The sequence below is a fragment of the Psittacula echo genome (assembly GCF_963264785.1).
Source record: "Psittacula echo genome assembly, chromosome: 4".
Lineage (NCBI taxonomy): Eukaryota > Metazoa > Chordata > Aves > Psittaciformes > Psittacidae > Psittacula > Psittacula echo.
Window position 1 is genome coordinate 31,804,951 of NC_137738.1, and position 23,114 is coordinate 31,828,064.

Below are 23,114 nucleotides of genomic sequence, written 5' to 3' on the forward strand. Positions count from 1 at the left end.
CCTACAGTGAGGTTATTGTGGCCAAATCCTCTTCTTTCGCACACAAGCTTAATCTGTTCTGAAATGATCTGTTACAATTAAAATGACATTTACAGAGACAGTTACACCTTGCATCCTAATGAATCTGCCTGCGCCTACCAAAGGTGTTTAAACAGGGGGGCCCGAGCAAAATGGAAAACCCCGCTTGGAGCGACGTGCCAGAGTCGCTCTCCAACTTTTATTCCCCGCTTCCATCCAGCTTTAAATTACTACTCAAATGGTCATCATCTGTGTCCCTTTTTTACCACACCAGTGTACTCCTTTCCACGTTTTGAAGATCAAAACAAAAGTTCTAGCTTGTGATATGTATAAAAACAATAATAAGGTGCCGGTTTGTGTGAAGTTGAGGGGTTGGTGGGGGGATTTTTATTAATTAATTTTTTTTTTTTTTTTACGGAGAAGGGAAGTGCTGGACGGGATTTCTTTAAAAAATGTGCGGACATTGTTGTAGAGGCAGTAGCGTGCGCCGAGGGGAGCTCTTTCTCTCCCTCGCATTGTGCAGGGAGCAGGTGCTGTCTACATTACCATACAGCTGAGAGCACAAAGAGCTAACTGATTCAGCCCTCACACAATAACAAACGGCCTTAATGACAGCCACGCGAACGACACACACCAAACTCACTTTTTACTAAGCTGAAGGAGGAAAAAAGAGAGAGAGAGGAAGAGGTTGCTGGGGATGATGATGATCATAATCATAGAGGGATGAGGGACCCGGGCGGAGCGGTGGCTCTCTCCGGCAGCGGTGGTGTCGGGGACGGGACCCGCGGAGCCGCGCAGCCGGGTCTCTCCGTGGGTCCCCCTCCGCCAACCCGCCCGCGCCCTCCCGCGCCGCCGGAATTCCCGGGACCCCTCTTCCCTCCGCCGGCGGGACTGGCAGTGTGAGCGGAGCCAAGGGAAGACCGAGCCCCGGCTCGGTTCGCCCAAATTCATCACCACCACCCCCCTCCAATTATCCCGGTTATGCCAAGGGAAACACGAAATGCATTTCGAGGGATCAGATCCCCCTTGCTGCGGCTCGCTGGCTCCCACCTCCCTCTTCCCGTTAAAGCCGAAGATGCCCCCTGGAAGTGGTCACGGTCAGCAAGTTACTTTTTTGGGTGCACGGCGGTGGCTTTGCATGTTTGGAGAGGTAATTCCAGCCTCCGTTCCCGGGGCCGTTTCCTCGGCGGAGCGCGTTGCGCTGCCGCTGCCCGGTGCGGCGGGGTGTTACCTCTCCCCGGAGCAGAAGGGGGATTCTTGCGGTTACCAAATTTGCAGGAATGTAAATGAGCACGTTTTGTGAGCGCGGAGGGGAGGGGGAGGAGGGTTGCACATTTTACAGCTCACTGACCATTTGGCGATCCATTGAGAGGAGGGTTTGGAAAAGTGGCTCCTTTGTGACAGCTCTAGCCAGATTGGGGGGCTGCTCATTTGCATCTCATTAGGCATGCAGGCGGCCGGCGGGATATAAGGGAGGCAGGCACCCAAGGAGAGGCAGATCCTTAGCGCTTCCCCCTCGGAGAGAGCCGCCGAGCCGCGGCGCGAAGCGGAGCAGCGCGGAGCAGCCCCCAACCCTCCCCCAATCTCCCGTAGGAGCACACCCGGACACGCTCAGCGCGCCTCTGTTGAGACACGAGCTTGTTTTTGTTGGCTGGGATTCCTCTGAAAACAAAAGTGAGCCCACAACAAGGAGAGAGAGCTCCGCTGCTTCTGAAAAAATAATAAAATAAAAAGGAAAAAAAGAAAAACACAAAAAGGGATCAAGGCTCCGACGTGACCTGCTGCCGTTTGACACCCAACAGCCCCGACGTGCGCAGGGCGAGCGCAGTCGCGCAGAGCCGCGCAGAGCCGCTCCCGCACCGCACCGCACCGGGAATTATCGCCTCTGCAGGGATTTCCAGATAGCCGATTTTTTATCTTCATTGGGAAGCCTTTTCTCTGCCTCTCTTGGGAATTAAGTTGCTTTTTTAACAAATCTTTTATTTTATATTTTTCTTCCTGGAGAAAAGGAGGAGCATCGTGGATTGGGAAAGAAAAAGAATTTAGCAGATTAATCATAACAATTTTTTTTCCTTCTTTTTTCCTTTTTTTAATCTTTTGCTATCTCAAAGAGCTGTCAGCCGCCGACAGGCTACACCTAGAGCTATCGACAGAGGGGGGACAAAAAGTCAGAGACTCTCCTGAAAGGAGGAGACCGTGACACTAACTCTTCCAGCTCTGCTGGGGCGAGCGGCTCTGGCCGCTGTGTTTTACTCTTCACCCGAGAGACACTGTCCCCTTTCCCCTCTGAGGAGAAGACAAGGGGCAGGAAAGCGAGGGCACCAGAGCTGCCCCTCCAAAATGGGAGGTCGGTTCCTGCTGACACTCGCCCTCCTCTCCGTGCTGCTGAGCCGCTGCCAGGTAGGTGCCCGCGGCGGAAGGGGAGGCAGGAACACCTCCAGTGCTCCCTGCACCGGGGGGAGCGGGTCCTGCGGCGGTGCCGGGCACTACCACTGCCTGTTGCAACCGGCTCCCGGGGAGGCGGGGAGGAGGGGGGTGTCGGTCCCGCCGGTGCCCAGGCTCGGGCTGGGGGAGCGAGCTGCTCGAAGGGCTGACGGCCGCTGTCCCCGCCCCGCAGGTCGGCTGCTCCGGGGTCTTCGAGCTGAAGCTGCAGGAGTTTGTCAATAAGAAGGGGCTGCTCAGCAACCGCAACTGCTGCCGCGGCGGCGGCCCCGGCGGCAGCGGGCTGCAGCAGTGCGACTGCAAGACCTTCTTCCGCGTCTGCCTCAAGCACTACCAGGCCAGCGTCTCCCCCGAGCCGCCCTGCACCTACGGCAGCGCCATCACCCCCGTCCTCGGTGCCAACTCTTTCAGCGTCCCTGACGGCTCGGGCGGCGCGGACCCAGCCTTCAGTAACCCCATCCGCTTCCCCTTCGGCTTCACCTGGCCCGTAAGTGGGGGGTGGCAAGGGAGGGGGCGGCCCACCAACCCATCCCCTCCCACCCCATCCCACCCCATCCCATCCCATCCCATCCCATCCCATCCCATCCCACCTCATCCCATCCCATCCACTCGGACCACCCTACCTGGGTAAGAGCTTTTCCAAGGGACCACTGATCCCCCCAGGGATGGGAATTGATAATTCCTGGGTGCTTGGGATGCTGCCTTCTGGCCTTACCTGCTCTCATGCTCTCCCTGTGGGTTGTTTCTGCTCCTTTCCCCAGGGCACCTTCTCACTCATCATTGAAGCTCTGCATACGGACTCTCCTGATGACCTCACCACAGGTAACTGTCTTGAAACAGACTCTTGCCCAGCATAATCCCATCCTTGCAGCCCTACTTGCCCCTTCTCTCTGTGGTGTGAAGAACGTTCCCCTCATCCCATCCCTGCTCCTCTTCAGGAGACTGTGGGAAAAGAGGCCAACCTGTTGGCACACAGCCCTATCATCCTGCCTCTGCTGTTCCCCTCCTGCCAGACACCCCCAGTTGAGCATCTTCCTGTGTCCCTGCCTGCTTCAGGCTTCCTAATGACACCTCTCCTCTTCACTTCCACACAGAAAACCCCGAGCGCCTCATCAGCCGCCTGGCCACCCAGAGGCACTTGGCAGTAGGTGAAGAGTGGTCCCAGGACCTGCACAGCAGTGGCCGCACTGACCTCAAGTACTCCTATCGCTTTGTGTGCGATGAGCACTACTATGGAGAAGGCTGCTCTGTCTTCTGCCGCCCCCGAGATGATGCCTTTGGTCACTTCACTTGTGGAGAGCGTGGCGAGAAAGTCTGCAACCCAGGCTGGAAAGGCCAGTACTGCACTGAGCGTGAGTGTCTACCTTCTTGTCTCCCTGGGTGCTGGTTACAGCAGTGTTCTCCGAGCTCTTGTAGGGTATTTCTCTGACATCAGGCCCCATGGGAGAGGGGAACCAAGCTACAGTGATTGGAGGTCTGATGCTGTGTACAGGCTTTGGTGGTGCAGGAGACAGGAGGCCTTCAGCATTGCCAAAGGAAGTTAACCTAGACAGCCCCTTCTCAACCTAATAAAATGTCAGTGTGAACATTACACTCCTGCTCATTGCTGTAGACAGCAAACCTGATAACAAAATGTTCAGCAGTTGCTCAAGGATTTATTAAAATATATCAGCCTTACTACTTATATGTAGCCACCCCTTCAACCATGGTACACCAATATCATCATCTACAGGGTACATGGCTTCAAGAGAGGGAGCTAGGCTTTGGAAACATCCATGCAGCAGGCTTATTGGTAGGCTTGTTATGGTCTGATGTCACCTTGTGCTGAGAAAAGTATTGGGCTGGCAAGATCATCTCTGTGGCCTCTAGACCATACATTTCTCATTTGGGGTACTCATAAACTGCCACTAACAGACATTGTTGCACCTGGAGCCACAAGAACATTCAACTACTTCCCCATCTCTCTTCTGTGCTATTACCGTGAACATTACTACTAATAAAGTAGTGAGGGACCTGAGTTTCAAAGTATGCCTGAGCTTGAAGTCGTTGAGGAATGTGGTGTGTTGATACAGCAGGAAAAGCTGGGACAGTAAACAGATCACAGCAAGGATAGTCAGGGATGGCAGATACCCTTTGTAGATACCCAGTGGTGTACACCCAAACATGCACACAGCTCCTGCTGAAGTGTGTGATGGCATTCTCTGTTTGTGTGCATACACGGATCTGAAGTACGCTGGAGGATGACGTACTGGGTGAGCGCTCCTCTCAGTCATCAAAGGGCCAGGCAGGCAGGGAGAAAACAGTTACAGGCTGTAAAGCAGCCTCTTGGTTTTCTCCATGTTGTGTTTTTGTTTTTCTTAAAGCCCACCTACACTGTGGTCTCAGCTGAGCTGCTACCAACCGAGCCAAGACTGACTATTCACACTGTTAGTGACTGCTAGGATGCTTTTAGCGGTTCATGGTACAGAGTTGCACAACAAACAGCAGGCAGAGAGGCTCACATTTCCTTTGATAGTGTTTTAAATAGGAACTACAACCTTTCCCATGATCAAAAGTGCCTAGCCCAGCTATGTCAAGGGGTGGGGAAAAAGGAAGCATTTTGATAATGAGCTCTTTCGGGGCTGTCAGCACTTTTGGATGCCTGTACATTGCTGCTCTTCCCATGGCAAAGTAGAAGGCTGTCTGTTCTTCTTGACTCGTTACGTAGGCTCTTCACTCTGTTTTTCCTCTCAGAAAAACACCAGCTTATAGCAGCAATACTAGGCAGGGGAGATGTGTTTATGTGTGCAGGCAGAGAGAATGTTTTGCCGTTAGTGAGCGGAGCTGCCAGTCGCAGATTGCTTCCCGTTGCCTTGCCCCCAGATCCATTCTTTCCAACTTGGAGGCGATCTGATTATCAGCGCTGATTCTTTCTTTCTTTTTCTCCTCCCCCTCTTTCCCTTGCATGCCATTGTCTCCGGCTAGCTTTGTTGAATTAAAACTTCGCAGTGCCTGCTTAATGAGTTCCATAACCAGGCGAAGTAATGAGCAGAAGTCCCTTTTTCCCCTTCCCTCATCCTCCCTCCCGCTGGCCTGCTTACCTCTTTTACCAGGGCTGCACCCAGCCGCCCGCCCCTTTTCGGAGCGGGGCGGAGGGTGGGGGGAAGGAGGGAGGAAGAACTTTAGACTTATTTATTTGAATAAGAAACAACAAAAAAAGTTTTTTTGCAGCGAAATCACGCGTGTGCCATAGATTAGCTGTGGGCAGGGATAGGCTGCCCGGCCGCCGGCCGCCGGCCCCATTGGCTCTGGGGCTGGGGTATTGTTGCAGTGGGGCAGCTGCTGGGAGAGAATAGACAATAGAGCAGCTGTCTTGCACTGGCACCCTGCACACCAGCTGTCCACTCTTATCTGCACACACACTTTCGGGGGATATTAAGAGGTGGAGCTGTGTGCATAGAATTGGAAAAAAGGACTTCTGACCCTCACTGGGAAGGGAAGGGGGGTGGGGGGCTGTGGGGAAGGGAGCAATTGTGAGCCCTCTTTTGTCTGTGTGCAACTGTATTAAGAAGAATGCTCATCCCTGGCGATAAGTAAAGTGCCCAGTTACGGGGCAAGATCAATACTGCTGCAGACTCCAGAGATTAACTCAGCTGTGCTTAACTGCCCTGACCTAGTAAAAGGGGCTCGCCCCCCACCTGCAAGGTGCTCTCAGGATTGGACTTAGAAAAGGGAGGCATTTGGCACCGGTGCTGATGTCTGTCGCTGCTTGCTTTGTTTACAGCGATTTGTTTGCCTGGATGCGATGAGCAACACGGCTTCTGCGACAAACCTGGGGAATGCAAGTAAGTTTTCCACTCTCCTCCTGCTCCCTTCTTTGTCTGTAACGTTGATGTTGTGGTGTTAAATAAGCTATTGGTCATTTGAAGGGTTGGTTTAAATGCCTTTCTTCATATTAGATGGTAATTTGAGAAATCCAGGTGATGCCAGATCAAAGTATTAATCTACAAGTCAAACAACAGTGCTTAACCTGATGAGTTTACAGTGCTGTGTGTAAGGTTTAGCTGTTTGTTGTTAGAGTAAACAAATTAACTACCTGGAACCATGGCTCTATCTGAGGGAATGGAAGAAATAGCTGGGACTGATGAAAGCTGATCCTATGGTTGGACTCGGTGACTTTCTCACATGAAGGATCACTGAGGGCTTTTAAGAAACTTGATCCCTAGCATCAGTGTATTTGCAGAGTTTGCGATAGGGTTTCCAACTGTGAGAAGTCTAAATCTGACTGTTGTTGGTCTTTTTTTTCCAGATGCAGAGTGGGTTGGCAGGGCCGATACTGTGATGAGTGCATCCGGTACCCGGGCTGCCTTCATGGTACCTGTCAGCAGCCGTGGCAGTGCAACTGCCAGGAAGGCTGGGGTGGCCTTTTCTGCAATCAGGGTGAGTTCTCAGCCCTTGCCTGAGAGTCTGTTTTACAACACAGAGAGCAAGTGGCTCTTTCGAGCTTCCCCACCCTGTGCTAGCCTTACAGGCTAGCAAGTGTCTTGACTGTCCTCTATTACAGACCTGAACTACTGCACCCACCACAAGCCCTGCAAGAACGGTGCCACATGCACCAACACAGGACAGGGGAGCTACACATGTTCTTGCCGACCTGGGTACACAGGCTCCAACTGTGAGATTGAAATCAACGAGTGTGACACCAACCCTTGCAAGAATGGTGGAAGCTGCACTGTAAGTTTGAGTTGCTTGTGCCATATGAAAGCCCAAGGGAGGAGCTAACATCAGTTTTACTGATTTTCAGAATCCCTTTGTGAATTTCAAAGCAGCTTCAGGTAAATGTTTTGACCATTTCTCATTTCTTTCCCCCAGGATCTTGAGAACAGCTACTCCTGCACATGCCCCCCAGGATTCTATGGTAAAAACTGTGAGCTGAGCGCAATGACTTGTGCTGATGGACCGTGCTTCAATGGTGGGAGATGCACCGACAACCCTGATGGGGGATACAGCTGCCGCTGCCCACTGGGTTATTCTGGGTTCAACTGTGAGAAGAAAATCGATTACTGCAGCTCCAGCCCTTGTGCTAATGGTGAGGTCAAACATACTACAGTGACCTTCTAAAAGGAGACCATCCAGTTGCTTTGGCTTCTGGTCTGGTGTTGATAACAAGGCCCACTGATCAATCATGGCCCATGACACGTTGATGGTGTACTTGGTGGAGGATCTGTACTTTAAAAGTAATGGTGTTGTTTGGGCCACTGCTGCAGATCACATTTTCTCAAAGGGTGGCTGTGGCCAGGTAGACTGGTCTGAAGCTTCATGCACAAAAACCTGGAGGATTATACTTGCAAATGTTTGGCAAAGACTGAGGTCTGTGGATGCAAAATGCCATGCAAGTGTTAAATATTATTACTTGTAATCCATTGAGAGTAATCTTCTTGTTCTCATTAAACTAGCGAAGACTTTCTTTACTGCAGTCTTCCTTATTCATTGCCACTCAAACTCTGTAATGTGAGATTGTGGTATTAACCTGATCTGGACTAGCTTTGTTGTCCAAGCTAAGTGAACTGTTAAAAAGGGAATAGGATGGAGAATGAATCATCGATCTGATTAACAAATATCTTCCTTAAAAAATCCACCCTGTACTTTTTATGGTGGATCAGACTTGGCCATGGTAGAACTAACCTTTCAAAACCAAAGCTTTTCTCAGCTGCTGGTTGTGACAGTCCCGCAAGAGCAGCAGGTGGGAGGCTGTTGGGTCCTTCTGTCTACCGCTCAGCACTTGTCCCCCTTGATGTCTTGCAGGAGCCCAGTGCGTTGATCTGGGGAACTCCTATATATGCCAGTGCCAGGCTGGCTTCACTGGGCGACACTGTGATGACAATGTGGACGACTGCGCCTCCTTCCCCTGCGTGAATGGAGGGACCTGTCAGGATGGCGTCAATGACTATTCCTGCACCTGCCCCCCGGGATACAATGGGAAGAACTGCAGCACCCCGGTGAGCAGATGCGAACACAGCCCCTGCCACAACGGGGCCACCTGCCACGAAAGAAACAACCGCTACGTCTGTGAGTGCGCCCGGGGGTATGGTGGGCTCAACTGCCAGTTCCTGCTCCCCGAGCCGCCGCAGGGACCGGTCATCGTGGACTTCACCGAGAAGTACACAGAAGGCCAGAATGCCCAGTTCCCCTGGATCGCCGTCTGCGCTGGGATTATCCTGGTCCTCATGCTGCTGCTGGGGTGTGCTGCTATGGTCGTTTGCGTCCGGCTCAGAGTGCAGAAGAGGCACCACCAGCCTGATGCCTGCAGGAGCGAGACTGAGACCATGAACAACCTGGCCAACTGCCAGCGCGAGAAGGACATATCCATAAGTGTCATTGGTGCCACTCAGATTAAGAACACGAATAAGAAAGTAGACTTTCACAGTGATAACTCTGATAAAAATGGCTACAAAGCCAGATACCCATCAGTGGATTACAATTTGGTGCATGAACTCAAGAATGAGGACTCTGTTAAAGAGGAGCACAGCAAATGTGAAGCCAAGTGTGAAACATATGATTCAGAGGCAGAGGAGAAAAGTGCAGTACAACTAAAGAGGTATGTCTCACATCTGAGCATGGGGGGCGGCTTGACTTGGAAAGGTGTGTGTGTGTCTCAGAGGTATCATTAAGCAACAGCCATCTGACCTGTGTTGTCTCTTTTTATCTTCAATAGTGATACTTCTGAAAGAAAAAGACCAGATTCAGTATATTCCACTTCAAAGGACACAAAGTACCAGTCGGTGTATGTCATATCAGAAGAGAAAGATGAGTGCATCATAGCAACTGAGGTTAGTATACTGCCTTGCACTTGAGCAGCAGAGGAGTCTTGGTGTGCAACCCTCATCTAACACGTCAGGGCAGCTAAACCCTTTTCCATCGTACCATAGTGATAGTGATTTGTACCTGTTGAAATATAGCCAGCTCGAGTTTGTCGTGCTGTGGATGTTATAAAGACAAGCTCAGTGGCTTGCTGCTGCGGATGTTACGTGTACAATGACTTTGCAGACAAGGGTACGGTGACAGTGTGGCTGTGGTCTTCTGACCAGCCCTTTAGTGTGTTTTATGCAGGATCCATTCTTGCCCTGCAAGAATGCATTCTTGCCCTGTCTTGGGTGCATTCTATGCCCTGCGTAGACAGAGTGCTCTGCAGCCTTATAGCCCTCTTCTTACTTTCTGTGACCATCTCATGACCTCTGCTCATGTTCTGTCTCACCAGGTGTAAAACAGAGGCGATATGGCAAGGTGGTTGTTCAGAACAATTTCAGAGGAGACGTGCCCCAATGAATGCTGCTGAAAGAGGAATGGGATATAGATTCCTTCACTGACTGCTGCTGAGAAACTAAATTCAGGCTTGAGCTGGTTCTCTACTGAAGTTAGCAAAGTGACTGCAAAATAAAGAAACAAGATGGACACCAGGCAAGGGTCTGTGTTCAAAGATTACTGTTGCACTGCCTTTTATGAATTTTATCATTGCACTATGGTCAGTTGCTTTTCTATATATATTTAAATGAATGGACTTAATTACTACATAAGAAGCATGCACTGCCTGAAGTGTATATTTTGGATTCTTATGAGCCAGTCTTTTCTTGAATTAGAGACACAAACACTGCCTTTATTGTCTTTTTTGATACTAAAATGTGTTTTTACTAGGTGAGAAAAAGTGTGTTATTTTTTTGAATCTGTAAAAATATTTTCATGATAATTGTAAAGTTTGAGTATTTTGTGATGTTCATTTTTTTATAATTTAAATTTTTTGGTAAATATGTACAAAGGCACTTCGGGTCTATGTGACTATATTTTTTTGTATATAAATGTATTTATGGAATATTGTGCAAATGTTATTTGAGGTTTTTTTTACTGTTTTGTTAATGAAGATTCATTTTTAAAATATTTTTCCAAAATAAATATTATTAATGATAACCAGAGTGCTATGTATGTTCTGTAACCAATGGTGCACTGATTGAACCTTGCAAACAGGCATCTGACAGGCTTCCGTGGATTTGAAGGTGGATGGGATAGTACCAAGACCTATCACAAAGAGTGGGGAACAACTTGTTCTGTGTAGACCCTGCTCTTTCCCCTCCTAACCTTCTGAAACGTTGATCCTAAGGTTGTGCTCACTGTTACCCCAAAGGCAAATGTCTGTCAGAACCCACAGTAATGTTTGCTCACTCATGTTCAGCTGTGTATGTATTTATATATGTCATCACTTCCCAAGGAAGAGCCATGCGAGTGTGCTCCATCGCAGTCCAGATGTGGGGCTCATCATGACTCATCTCTTCATTCCTTCCAACCCCAAACACCTACCTGGAGTCCAGGCAAGTTTGGGACACACAGGGCATGCCAGTGAGCGTCCCCGGTTCAGGTCCTTAGTGTGTGCCCATGGGATGTGAGCTCCCCCAGTCATGCCTGCTGGGGGGTGGCTCTTCTTTCTCCAGGAAAGACTGACACGTAATTGAATGGTGGCCACAACTTTTCTGGCTATGATACCTGTCTGGAGGATTAGTTGCATCTTTGATTTCCACTCTGCCCCTTGTGCCTGCTGCTTTCATATAAGGGCAGGGTGATCCCATCCTGTGGCTTGGCTTCAATGCTAAGGCAATTTCCCCAATTTAGTTTGCCCTAAGTCCTTCAGGCTGCGCTGTGTGTTAATTGCTCTTCAGAAACAGGCAAAGTGTTCTTCCACTTCAGGAAAAAAAGGAAAACCTAGGAAATAATTTCCTTCTTGCCCCATTAAATCTGAACCCAAATCATTGTGGTCCACCTGCAGCCTCAGGGAGCAGATGAAAAACCTCTGCTCTCATTCACTTCAGGGGAGGGGGATGCTATCCAAAACACAGAGTGAGATAGCAGATATAATCAAGCTATTACCTCAGATGGTGATCTACAACTGTAAAGTATATATGTATTCCCCTTGTTTCAGCATGTATAAGTGCATGAACCACTAGAGTTGGACTTTGGTGTGAGGTCAATGGAAAACTGACTGCAGGGGCTTGTCTGCCTATAAGACTTTCTCGCTAAGCCAAACCTTAGACAGGATCCACTAACTCACTTCTCATGAAGTGACCCAGCAGGGTCAGACTCTTCATCTATCCCAAAGTGTCTGTTTAGGGAAAGCTTTTGTGAGAGTGATGCGAGGTGTTAAAAACCAGCCCGTCAGTGACGGTCTGAACAGGGTTTTCCACCTGAGCAGTAACACAACAACCTGCCGATAACCAGTCAATGCATCATTTATTAAATGAGGCGCAACAGTGTGTATGGCAGCAGGTGTTCACATAGCAACAGAATCTCACAGGCTGAACAAACGAGGGAGCATTGGCAGGCTTTATTGCCATCTCTGTTGCTGAGAGATGAGTTGCTCTTGAACTTTGGGCAAATCACTTTATTTCTCCCTCTTTCCTCTTCTTCCCAGGCCTTTTGGAGCAGGCTTGCCTCTTACGATGCACTGCACTTTGCACAGTCAGTGCCATGGTCTCAGCTGTGCCCTCTTAATGCTGCTTCTGTAGAAACAGCAGTAATGAACGGAAGGTCATTGACAGCTGAGTGCTTCTATAATGTTAGGTTTTCAGTGCTATAGCAAGTGCTACTCTAATACGGAGTCAGGTAAAGGTCTGGAAAAGCACATTGGAGGCACAACATTGGTATCTATCTAACTTTGCTTAAAAATATAAAAGCTTCAGAAAGCTCAGTTTGTCCAAGTGTGCTAGTTAACAGAAGTGCTGAGCTTTGTGAATGAAGGAAAATGTACTGTGGGCAAAGAGAAGGCCCACGATACTAGAGACGGACTCTTCATTAGGGACTATATTGATACGACAATGGGTTCAAACTTAAACAGGGGAAGTTCAGGTTAGATATAAGGAAGAAGTTCTTTACTGTGAGGGTGCTGAGGCACTGGAATGGGTTGCCCAAAGAAGTGGTAAATACTCCATCCCTGGCAGTGTTCAAGGCCAGGTTGGACAGAGCCTTGGCTGACATGGTCTAGGGTGAGGTGTCCCTGCCCATGGCAGAGGGATTGGAACTTGATCTTAAGGTCCTTTCCAACCCTAACTATCCTATGATTCTATGAATCCATTGTCTTGTCCTCCTGGAGCACCTTCTGAAATGATTGCTACACCGATGAGCCCAATGGCTTCTCGCATTCCTGTCATGAGCATGGCTGAGGCTACTGCCACGCTGCAGGACTTATTTCTTGTACAGAATTAGTAATTCCCCCAAACCTTAGTGTGTATAGTTTGTGTGCATATACAGGGGCTTTTGGTGGCCGTAGCAGGCTTAATCATGTAGTGTGGATCTGCACTCCTCACATTTAGTACCTGGGCCTTTCTGGGGAAAAAAGTGGATGATCTGGGCAGCGGGTGGAAGTTGTGTGTGTTTGCTTGAGATAGAGTGGCATGTGCAGGGACCGTGCTGTGATGCAGGAGGTGCACACCATGGGCAAGGGGCAGCAAGGGTGCCTGCCTCAGCCCCGCCAGGGCAGTGCTTGCCCGCTGATGGCAGCTCTGCTGTCAGAAAGCGGCAGAAACCTCCCTGTCAGCAGGGTCTCCGAAAGGCCTCTTGGTTCTGAAATGAGAGGAGAGCCTGCCTGGGGAGGCCGTTTAGCCAGGACAGCTGAGAATTCAGGGCCTGATCCAAAGCCCATTAAGTTAATGGAAAGGCTCCAACGAGCTGCGGGGACACATGGCACCGTGCCGCTCCTGACACAGCACATCTCTGGCTCTCCCCGGGAAAGCTGCACATACTGATGAAGTGGGAGACGTGAAAGACCATGGCTGGTGTAGCCAGGTCTGCCTCCTGAGTGGCTCATACCCCCAGTGCTAGTCTCTCCACGGTGCCAGGACCTCAGGGGCCTGATGTCCCTCCCCAGGCCATTGCTGTGGCACCATCCCTACATGTTCCCACCTTGACCTGCAACATCTTCTCCCCTCTGCCCTGCAGCAGCCAGGGAGGGCTTGGACTCGTTTGGTGCCAGGTCTCAACAGGGTGGCTGGAGAGGGCACCCATCAGCCCATGCCTCTGCCTGCAGACCAGTATCTCTGTGGCAAGTGGCATTGGCAAATTTGGCATGCATAGGACATGTTAGGAGCTTAGAGGCACTGAAACAGCAGCAGAGGTTAGCTGTGGGGAGATAATAGCGGCTGTGCTTGTGCAAGGGGACTTTTTAAGTGAAGTGCATTACACCTTTTGAAACGTAGGAAGCTTTGGGTTCAGACAGCATGTCTTCCTTTTAATTGCAAGACACAGGCTTATAAATTGCTTTAAATTGATATCTGTGTTTACTTTGTACACAGTGCAGCAGGCCAATTTGGGTGTCAGGAAACCTGGGTACTATTCCTGTCTCCATCAGACCCAATGTATAACCTTGGGAGAGGAAGGATGGTCTTGTGGTCAAGGCGCTGTTGAGGGACTCAGGAGGGCCACCTTCTATTTCCAGTGCTCCCTCCAGACTTCCTGTGCAACCTTGGACCTGTGTCACTTAATCTTTCCAAGACCTTAGGAAAGTGGCCTCCTGGTTGTGCTAACAGGAGGAGGTCATTTGTGTTTGTGAGAGGATACCGTGGTGGTGGGGAACGTTAAAATACCCTCCAAGGCGAGTAAGGCTATTTCCTATCTCTGCATGTCAGATTGCTTGTCTGCGAGATGGGGAGCTATTTTTTGCAAAGCCTTTTCAGATGTTTGTATGGAATGAAGACCCCTCTCACAATTGAAACATCCATCATCGCACGGAGGATATGCAAACCCTGCACTGGCAGCAAGGAGACAAACGGGAGGGAGGCAGCTCTGTTGGTGTGTGTGCAGGGGGGATGTGATGCAGCTGCAGACCAATGGCACAGAAAGGATGCCACACACGGCAGTGTTGACATGGAGGGCCATGTTGCCGTCAACTTCCTCTCACAGATTAGCACTCAAGCTCTGTAGCGGGCACTCTGCTGTAGGATTTTGCAGGTAAAGATACAGGTACAACTTGGTTTAGGACAATGAGGGACAAGGAGGAAAGCTGCAGAAATGACACAGACCTTAGGAAACCTCCCTTTGTACAGCTTAACATCCAAAGTCATGTATTTCAAACAAAATGACCTGAGAACTGCTTCTTGGCCGGATCCCAAACTGAGCAGCAATCTCTCCTCCTGATGCCAACACCTCCTTGTGACAGATGAATGGGGAACCTGTGCATTCCCTCCCCTCTTCAGGAGCCAATACCTTCACCTGACTGTGTCTCTGCTACCTGCTGCGCAAGTCGGAGAAATCAAGAAGCTGGCCAGGAAAGACTCCATGTGCACTATAAGGCAGATTTTCAGGTGAATCATGTGGCCTATTGTGAAAATTTGATGGCTGATTCTCCTGCTTGCAGTGAGGCAGAGGTGGACAACAGACCCACTGCTATGGGGGGCTGCTGCTTGGTCAATGGGTCAGGGAGGCAGGGGAGATGGGGCTGGAGGTCACAGCATCCTCATGATGGGTTGGGGCTTTTTCTTAGGAAGAAACATCCCTGGTCTTTTCTCCTGGTGCTGCAGCCTCATCTTCTGCACCAATACATTTGAGGCTGCTGGGGCTGCCCTCTGGCCCTTCAGAGCCAGTCAGTATGGACTAGTCTATGTCCATAGTGTTAAACTGCCTTACTCTCCCAAACTGACAGCTCACAACCACACTGCCTGTGGGGGATGGCTCCTGCTTTGTGCCTAGGAAGAACCTGGGACACTGCTAACTGTGGGGACAAAAGCATAGCAGGGACCCCTGTAGCAACACAATGATACAGATGATTGAGAACAGGAGCTGCTTAATTTCCCAGCACAGGTGTATCCAGAGCATCTCAGTGCCATGTTCAGGAATGCTTTACTCCTTGGCATAGATGAGGAACTCATGTTAGCTGTGGGGGTAACTGTGAGTGTCAGTGCAGACTCATGTCACCTACTAGGGGCAACTATATAAACTGGCATTGCCTACTTTAAAGCCTGCTCTGTGCATGGGTTATATATGTTCAGGGTGAGTTTCTTTTTTTTGTGGTTTAAAACTATACCAGCTGAATGGGTGGTGTAGATGCAGCTACATCAAAAGAAAGATTATGTACATCAATGCAGATACTTTCCCTTATTTGTTTATCCAAACCGAGCTAGTAGAAGAATCATAGACTCATAGAATAGTATGGGTTGGAAGGCACCTTCAAAAGTCATCTATTCCAACCCCCCTGCAGTGAGCCGGGACATCTACAACTAGAACAGGTTGCCCAGAATCACATCCAGCCTGGCCTTGAATGTCTCCTGGGATGGTGCATCCACCACCTCTCTGGGCAACCTGCACCAGTGTTTTACCACCCTCAGTTCCACTTAAACTTGAGAAGAAACTTCTTCTCAGTGAGGGTGACGGAACACTGGAACAGGCTGCCCAGGGAGGTTGTGGAGTCTCCTTCTCTGGAGACATTCAAAACCCGCCTGGACACATTCCTGTGTAACCTCATCTAGGTGTTCCTGCTCTGGCAGGGGGATTGGACTAGATGATCTTTTGAGGTCCCCTCCAATCTCTAACATACTGTGATACTGTAAAAAATTTCTTCCTCGTGTTTATTCTGAGTCTCCCCTCTTTCAGTTTAAACCCACCACTCCTCAACCTATCAGAACAAGCCCTGCTAAAAAGTCTCTCCCTGTTTTTCTTGTAGACCTCACTTAAGAACTAAAAAGGCTGCAATTAAAGTCTTCCCAGAGTCGTCTTTTCTCCAGGTTGAGCAACCCCAACTGTCTCAGCCTGTCTCCACAGGAGAGGTACTCCATCCCTTTGGTAATTTTTGTGGCCTTTCTCCAGACCCACTCCAGCAGGTCCATGTCTTTTCTGTGCTGAGGACTCAAGAACTGAACACAATACTCCAGGTGGGATCTCACCAGAGCAGAGGGGCAGAATGACCTCCCTTGACCTGTTGGACATGCTTCTTTAGATGCAGCTCAAGACACAGCTGGCTTTCTGGGCTGTGAGAACATGCTGCTGCTGTATTCTCCAAGCATTTTCTTACATGTTCCACACACAGTATTATACCATTGTGTTTTGCAGAGCATGGTTGTGTGGCTATATACATGTAGGTAGAATTAAGAAAATACATAGCTGTTTGGACAAGGCTCAAGCGCTTACAGCTGTGCTGGCTTAGGACTCCTGGTTAGCATGTGTATCTCCACAATGTAATTTCCCAGGGTGTTAAAGACAGAGCAGGAGAAAGGATCAGGATGGAGGTCTCCTGTGTTCTATTTTGTAACATGGAAGTAGGATTTTGTGAGGGTAGCACTTTCTGTGGGAAAAGACAGAGCAGATAGACAACTCTGACCAGTGCTTAAGTGTGGGGAGGACATGTGCTGCAAAGCCATTTCTGCACCCAGCTCCCACCTCTGCTTGGATGTTCACGATGGATGATTGTTTCTATTCAGAACTTTGAGCTAACAGAAAACTAAATTTTCTTCAAAACACTTCAAAGTCAATATTTTAATGAGGAGATTTTCAGTAGGGAAACTGTTTTTCAACTATGGTAAACCGAAATACCATGTTGAAAAGCTCTTGTGAGTTTCACTTTCTCTGTGAAGCAATATAGCAAAATCACAAGTGTGTGTTTCCTGGCAGACAGTAAATTAACTGAAAACTTCCTTTCCTTTTCTTTATTTTTCCCAGAAATAGAATTTATCTGGGAATCTCATGTCATTAAAATTTTGTGCATTTTACTTTTGATTTTGCCTTAAAACATGAACATCTTCAAGGGTATGCTCTCCCTCTTGTCCCATTTTCTAGCCCTGAGTGGCATTTTAGTGGCCTGAGGAAGGTTGTATTTAACACAAGCAAACTGCAGGATTTGGCCATATGTCAGAAAATACTTTTGATGGTAACCTGCACACAGAAAACTGGTATCCTCAAGAACAGCTAACTAAATGACGCACAAAGCATTATGAGATGTAAACTCCTAGCATAAAAGGCTAATACTTAACCATTAATACAAAAAAATTAAACCTCTTCAGAATGTATTTAGTGGGTATAGAGTCAAAATACCTCATCTACGTTTAAAATAAAAATTGTACAGAGCAGAATCAGGCCTCCAACTCTCGATCCAAGTTCTGCATCCAAGATAATTTAGCTTTTACTTGAGTGCTTTCCTTCTCAAGGCACTAATATTTTCCTTTACGAGGTTTCCCATACATGCAAACATGGGTGTTTACAAAGGCCACCTGTCTGAAAAATGTAAGCCCCTTGCTTCAGTCTGGTTTTACCTTGGTTGGAATCAAAGGGCCCGTGGAATTCTCCATTGCCTGTAGTGGTGATGTTTTGGCACAGCTGTTGCTGCTGCTGTCGAGATTGTGGGAGTCTTTGGAAAAGTCAGGTGCCCAGTGTTTTCTCTCAAAGCTCAAAGCAAGCAGTATTGTTCAGAGAGAAAAGCTAATGTGGAACGACTACATACGGTGCTTGTTGTAGCCTGTATCTTAATTTTCTCTTCTCTTCTCTTTTTAATTTGCTTTCCTTTTCTCTTTCCTTTCCTCTCCTCTCCCTTCTTTATTTCTTTCTCTCTCTCCTCCTCTTTCTCCTTCTTTCCTTCTCTCTTTCTCTCTTTGTCAGTTTAAGAACAGTTTAAAGTAGCCATGAAAAATTTACCATGTTGAGTAAGTTCTTATAATTGACTTCAGGAAGTGTTATCTGGAATGGCAGTTGTGAGCACACAAACTCAGCAGACTTATCTGCGTTATCTAATTACCAGACTATAAAGTTCTGCTGACATTTCCTTTTGATAAATACAATACACTGCTTTCTTTATCTATCTGTATTAAAGAAACAATGTTCTCCTAAATCCAACCCCATGCATGCTTTTCACTAAAACAACGTTATAAACCCCAAGACTAACAGAAATGTTGCCACACTTTCAACAGTCCTAAATGAAAACAGTGGCTTTCAGATGAAAAACATTATCTAAAAGTGGCAGGAAACCACTACAAATCTCAATGTTTAAAGTGTGAATAAGCACGAAACAGATTTAGCAGATATTTATTAAGCAGAAAGAGAGAGTTGGGAAAAAAAAAAAAGGAAGCAAAGAGCAGCAGTGTAACAGATATGCTTGCATTTCTTCACTGCTGCTGTGTTTAGCTAAGTTCAGAAATATAGCATCATAGAATCATTTAGGTTGGAAAAGACCCATAAGGTCATCGAGTCCAACTGTTAACTAACACTGTTAAATCCACCACTAAAACATGTCCCTAAACACCACATCTACATGTCTTTTATATTATATACTATTTTGTATCATATATTAGTGTTTATCATAAGGCCTCAGCAGGGAGATGGAGGCTGCAAAAGAAGGCAAAACTGACACAGAAACATTACAAGACCTGTAGCACTGAAATCCCAGCCTGTAAGCCCTCTGTGTTTCCATTTGCCTCAGTGAGAATTAGGCATAGGGGAGCTGTGGTGCCACAGAGTCCTTTGGCACCTGTACACACCCCACAGTCACCGTGTGCCCCTGTCCCTGTAACCACTTGGCCAGGGTACTGAAGATTAGAGGCTGCACAAGCATCCAGTAAAAGATATGGAATGTTCAGTGCTTTTTAAATCTACAGTTACAATAAAGAAAGAACCCAACCCACAAGTGAAAAAGAAGAGCTACGATACCACACTGGGGTAAGCTGTAAACACATGATGTAGATCCAACACTGCCACCAAGTTCTGGGGATGTTCCAAAGAGCACTTTTCTATCAGATTGAAAAGATACCCATTTCTGTCAGAAATGTTAAAGGAAGTGTTAATGACGGGAATAAATAACAGGTGCTGGGAGCAGCTGTTACTGATTAATGACTTGTCTTTTTTAAAGGAGGTTTTCTGTTGGGGGAATCAGAAGTTTTCAGTAATGCTCTACTGTCAGACATTCAAGGAATGATTTTTCCTTTTTTTAATAAAGTGCTCCCTCATTATTTCTAAGGCAAAACAGATTCAAGCTAAATTAATATTGGGTTTCAGGCCATCAATAGTTGAAGAATAGTTGAGGAAAATCCAAACTCAATTGTACAAATGACTTGCCTTTTTTCCCTTTCCTTCTTTCTCCTCATTTCCAACGTGTGTTCTGTAAGTCTTCCCTGCCTACCTTTACCTCTCCATCTCCCTTCTACTGTTTGCCTGAGTTATCTGAAGATGGTGATTCTGATGCCATATATATATGTTCCTGAAGTCGTCTTTTATAAGCATGTGAGGGATGATGAGACTGAATGTTACAAGAAAGACTGGCACTGTTGCCATTTTTCAATGATGAAGTAATTTAAGTCATTGAGGACAGCTCAATGAAAACATCTGCTCTGTGCCTTGGGGCCATCAGAGAAGCAAATAAAATAGTATGATGGAAAACAATATGGAAAATGCAGTAATAATTATATATATTTTTAAATTTAATAGCTTAATTTTTACATGCGTCTTAACCCACTTCAGAAACAATGGCAAGTAGCATAATATCCCATTTTTCAGCACAAAAATAAAGGCACAGGAGGACGCTATCTTGGCCCCTTTGAAGTCAATGGCAATACTGGTATTGACTAAGATGGAGCGAGGATTTCTTACTGAAATCAAGGCAACCCAAAGCTGCCTTTCCACTAGTCTAGAGCCCCATTTCCCCGCATCCTAAACTGGAGAGAAAGCCACAGTCAGTTCCTGCCTCTGCATTTCAGAACAGGTAGGCTCAAAGCTGGATGAATTGCGGAGACTGACAGTGGAGGTGATGAGGCATATGGAAAGGCTTCCATGTCATGATAAAATGATATGGTTTCCTATCATAAACATGGAACAATAAATTGGTTTCTACTTGCTTGCTGTAAAAGGGCAAAATAAGAGGATTTGAATACATGAAGTTTATTCACCAGTGGAATTTAGTGCCAATGATGTAATTTAAAGACCTTAGTATGGTTTAGATAAGCATTGTTGGTCATATAGTAGTGAGGATCTCTGCAGCTACATTAGAGATGGCAAGTAATAGAATACTAGCCTTAATATGCGAAGCATAACATTGCCATACCCGGGCCATGTCATGTGTTACATACTCTTCCACAGTTAGTTGCCATCCTTACTGTTCATTAAAAATCTTTGCCTTTTTCTTTTAAAGTGACTATTTAAAACCATCGCCAAAGACAAGATGCAATATTAAATAAACACAGTGGTTTGTTCCGGTTTAGAGACAGAGCTGAAGTGAAGAATGGAGATTTGTTTCCCCCTGTCTAGGAGCTGTCAGAAATTCTGAGTTGTCTTCATCTGATGTTAAAAATAATGATATCATGCTATGACTTCCATGTACTGAGCTTCTCAATTATCTTTCTTTGCTCATATAAGGAAAACACACTTTGCAATGGAGCCATAACTGGGGAAGAGCCTAGCAGTATTCTATACAACACCAGTTGTACAGATTTGATAGATTTGAAAAGCATGTATAACTGTAAATGTGGAGGGAGAAGGAGAAAGTTATGGTTAGGCAGAAGGTAATGGTCCTTACTGACACGGGTGACAAGGACCATTAACTTATGACTACGAGGTTAAATCACCTCCTGTTCTCCACTGTGCACAGTGGCACCCACTGAGTGTGGTTCCAGGATGTGCAGTGAGTGCCACTTCCTGCATCACCACTGCCATCCTCTTGAGCCTTTCAATACAAAGAAAGAAGTGTGTGGAGCAGTCCCACTACAAACCTAGTGCTGTCTTGTGCCCTCAGCCCATTTGCCAAATGTAGAAATCGTAGTTCAAGGTAGCACAGACACATGGTTGTGGTCCTAAGCAATTCTACAGCATCCATGCACAGCAGTCTGTTTTTATCATCCACCCACTGTATTTCTCATCTGTAACCACATCTAATTTTTTTTTTCAGCTGACATGACTGAAACAGAAAGTGCCTCTACATTTAGATTTATTGATTGTTATGAACAAGCCACTTCACAGAGGTTCCAAGAACACATCCCAAGCTAAAACAGATTCTGAGAACATGAAGTGCCAACCCTAATGGACCTGTTTCGTTTTGCATACTAGTCATGATCATCCCTGACTGGTTTCATGATCTTCAAGAAGTATTCCCTCTGCCCAAAGAAATCCATTCCACAGTTTTCAGCATCCCTCTCTGACAACCAGGATTTCAAATCCCTTTATCTGGAGGCAAACAGAAAGAGTGTGCTTGTGGTGAATAATTTGAGCTGATATTCTTGCCAGCTGTTAAGGGACACATGCAAAAAAAAAAAAAAAAAAAAAAAAAAAAGAGAAGTCGGTGACATCTGGTCAGCCCTGATATTTCCTAACAGAAGTATTTGTTTCGGGTGGGGAAGGGGCGGTGGGGGTATAAAGAAATACCATATCCATGCACCCCTTTGCTCCCTTTTGAAAAGTGAAAGCGATAACATTGACCACAGCAACTGGAACAAAAATTGCAACTTACATCATGGGGAAACAGTGACATTACATTAGCCCATATTACACAATGGTTGAGCAGTTGCTTTCACACACTAAGCTTTCAACTTTAACATTTTTTTCCCCTTAAGCTACACAATGGATTTTTTTGCTGAGTTGGAAAATATCAGGAGACAGGCAGAAAGCCTTCCTTTTGTTCCTTCATCCTGCTGAGCACCTCATCATAAAGATTTTTTCCCTTCTGTTCTGTTTTGCTTTCCCAACTTCCTTTCCCCTTTTCACCCTCCACCTTTTTTCTTTTTTTTTTTTTTTTTGTCAAATAAATGTGACTAATTAACAGCATGACTTCTTTCCACTAAATTGTAAAACCACCTCCTTTAACTTCATGAAGGTGATAACGCTGCACCATGATTTCTTCTTGGGCAGTAGACTTGTAAACTACCTTCTAAGTGATGGTTTTCTTTGACCTCAGACTGGAAGATAGGTTGACTTCAGTTCAAGAGTAACTTCAGCTCTCTCCTTTTCTGAGCCTTTTCAAGGAGGTACACCCAGCTCAAGTCAGTAGATAATAGAAATCCCAGAATGGAAACACATAAAAAAAGTTGTTTCCTGGGGTCAACAAAGGACAGGAAAAGAGCCAACAATTACTTAAATAAACGGTATTCAGAGAAAAAGAAAAAATAAAAATATACATGTCTGTGCAAACTGAGTTACATATGAGGGAAGCGATGGTTTAAAGCAACCCAGTGCTCATTCTGCTGAAATTTAACTGTTAGGAAAATGAAATCAAACCCAAATAAAATTAGGAGGATACTTACCCTCAGAAAAACATCCTCTCCTCTATCTTCACACCTCATAATAATACTCTGCTTTTGTATAACACTTTTCATCCTAAGAGCAGTAATGACTTGCAGGGTGGACATTTCCTGGGAATTAATGACTAGCTGAAGGTTAATGATTTTCTGCTCCACCTCAAACCAACAACTCCTCCTGACTTGTCAGTAACTCTTCAAAAATAATCCCTACATGTCAGCTGTTACTGCTTATTAACATGAGGAATAGAAGAATGGTAGAGTAATCATGAGGTTTGTGCCGTATATGTAACTTAGAAGAAGCATGGCAGGAAAGAAAGCAGGGAAATCAGTAATGTCTTTAAGCTGCAAGAGAAAGTTGCAACATGGGGAATTCAGTATTTGCTTACTAATGACTATCACTGTCAATATGGCAAAAATCAACCATCCTAGCAATTGCTGTAG

The 23,114-nt window shown here is 46.7% G+C and overlaps 1 protein-coding gene across 1 annotated transcript in view; it reads left to right on the forward strand.

Annotated features, from left to right (window-relative positions):
• Window positions 1–1,353: 1,353 nt before the first annotated feature.
• The window catches only part of DLL1 (delta like canonical Notch ligand 1), a gene marked incomplete at its 3' end in the record, with an annotated part of 131,260 nt that continues 109,499 nt past the window's right edge, over window positions 1,354–23,114 (forward strand). Inside the window, exons 1-10 of the mRNA XM_080615871.1 lie at window positions 1,354–2,418; window positions 2,636–2,947; window positions 3,222–3,282; window positions 3,555–3,812; window positions 6,224–6,284; window positions 6,749–6,879; window positions 7,004–7,173; window positions 7,312–7,528; window positions 8,245–9,037; window positions 9,155–9,269. Of these exons, the coding sequence (XP_080471997.1) occupies window positions 2,359–2,418; window positions 2,636–2,947; window positions 3,222–3,282; window positions 3,555–3,812; window positions 6,224–6,284; window positions 6,749–6,879; window positions 7,004–7,173; window positions 7,312–7,528; window positions 8,245–9,037; window positions 9,155–9,269 (2,178 nt within the window). The 5' untranslated portion in view covers window positions 1,354–2,358. The remainder of the gene's footprint in view (window positions 2,419–2,635; window positions 2,948–3,221; window positions 3,283–3,554; window positions 3,813–6,223; window positions 6,285–6,748; window positions 6,880–7,003; window positions 7,174–7,311; window positions 7,529–8,244; window positions 9,038–9,154; window positions 9,270–23,114) is intronic.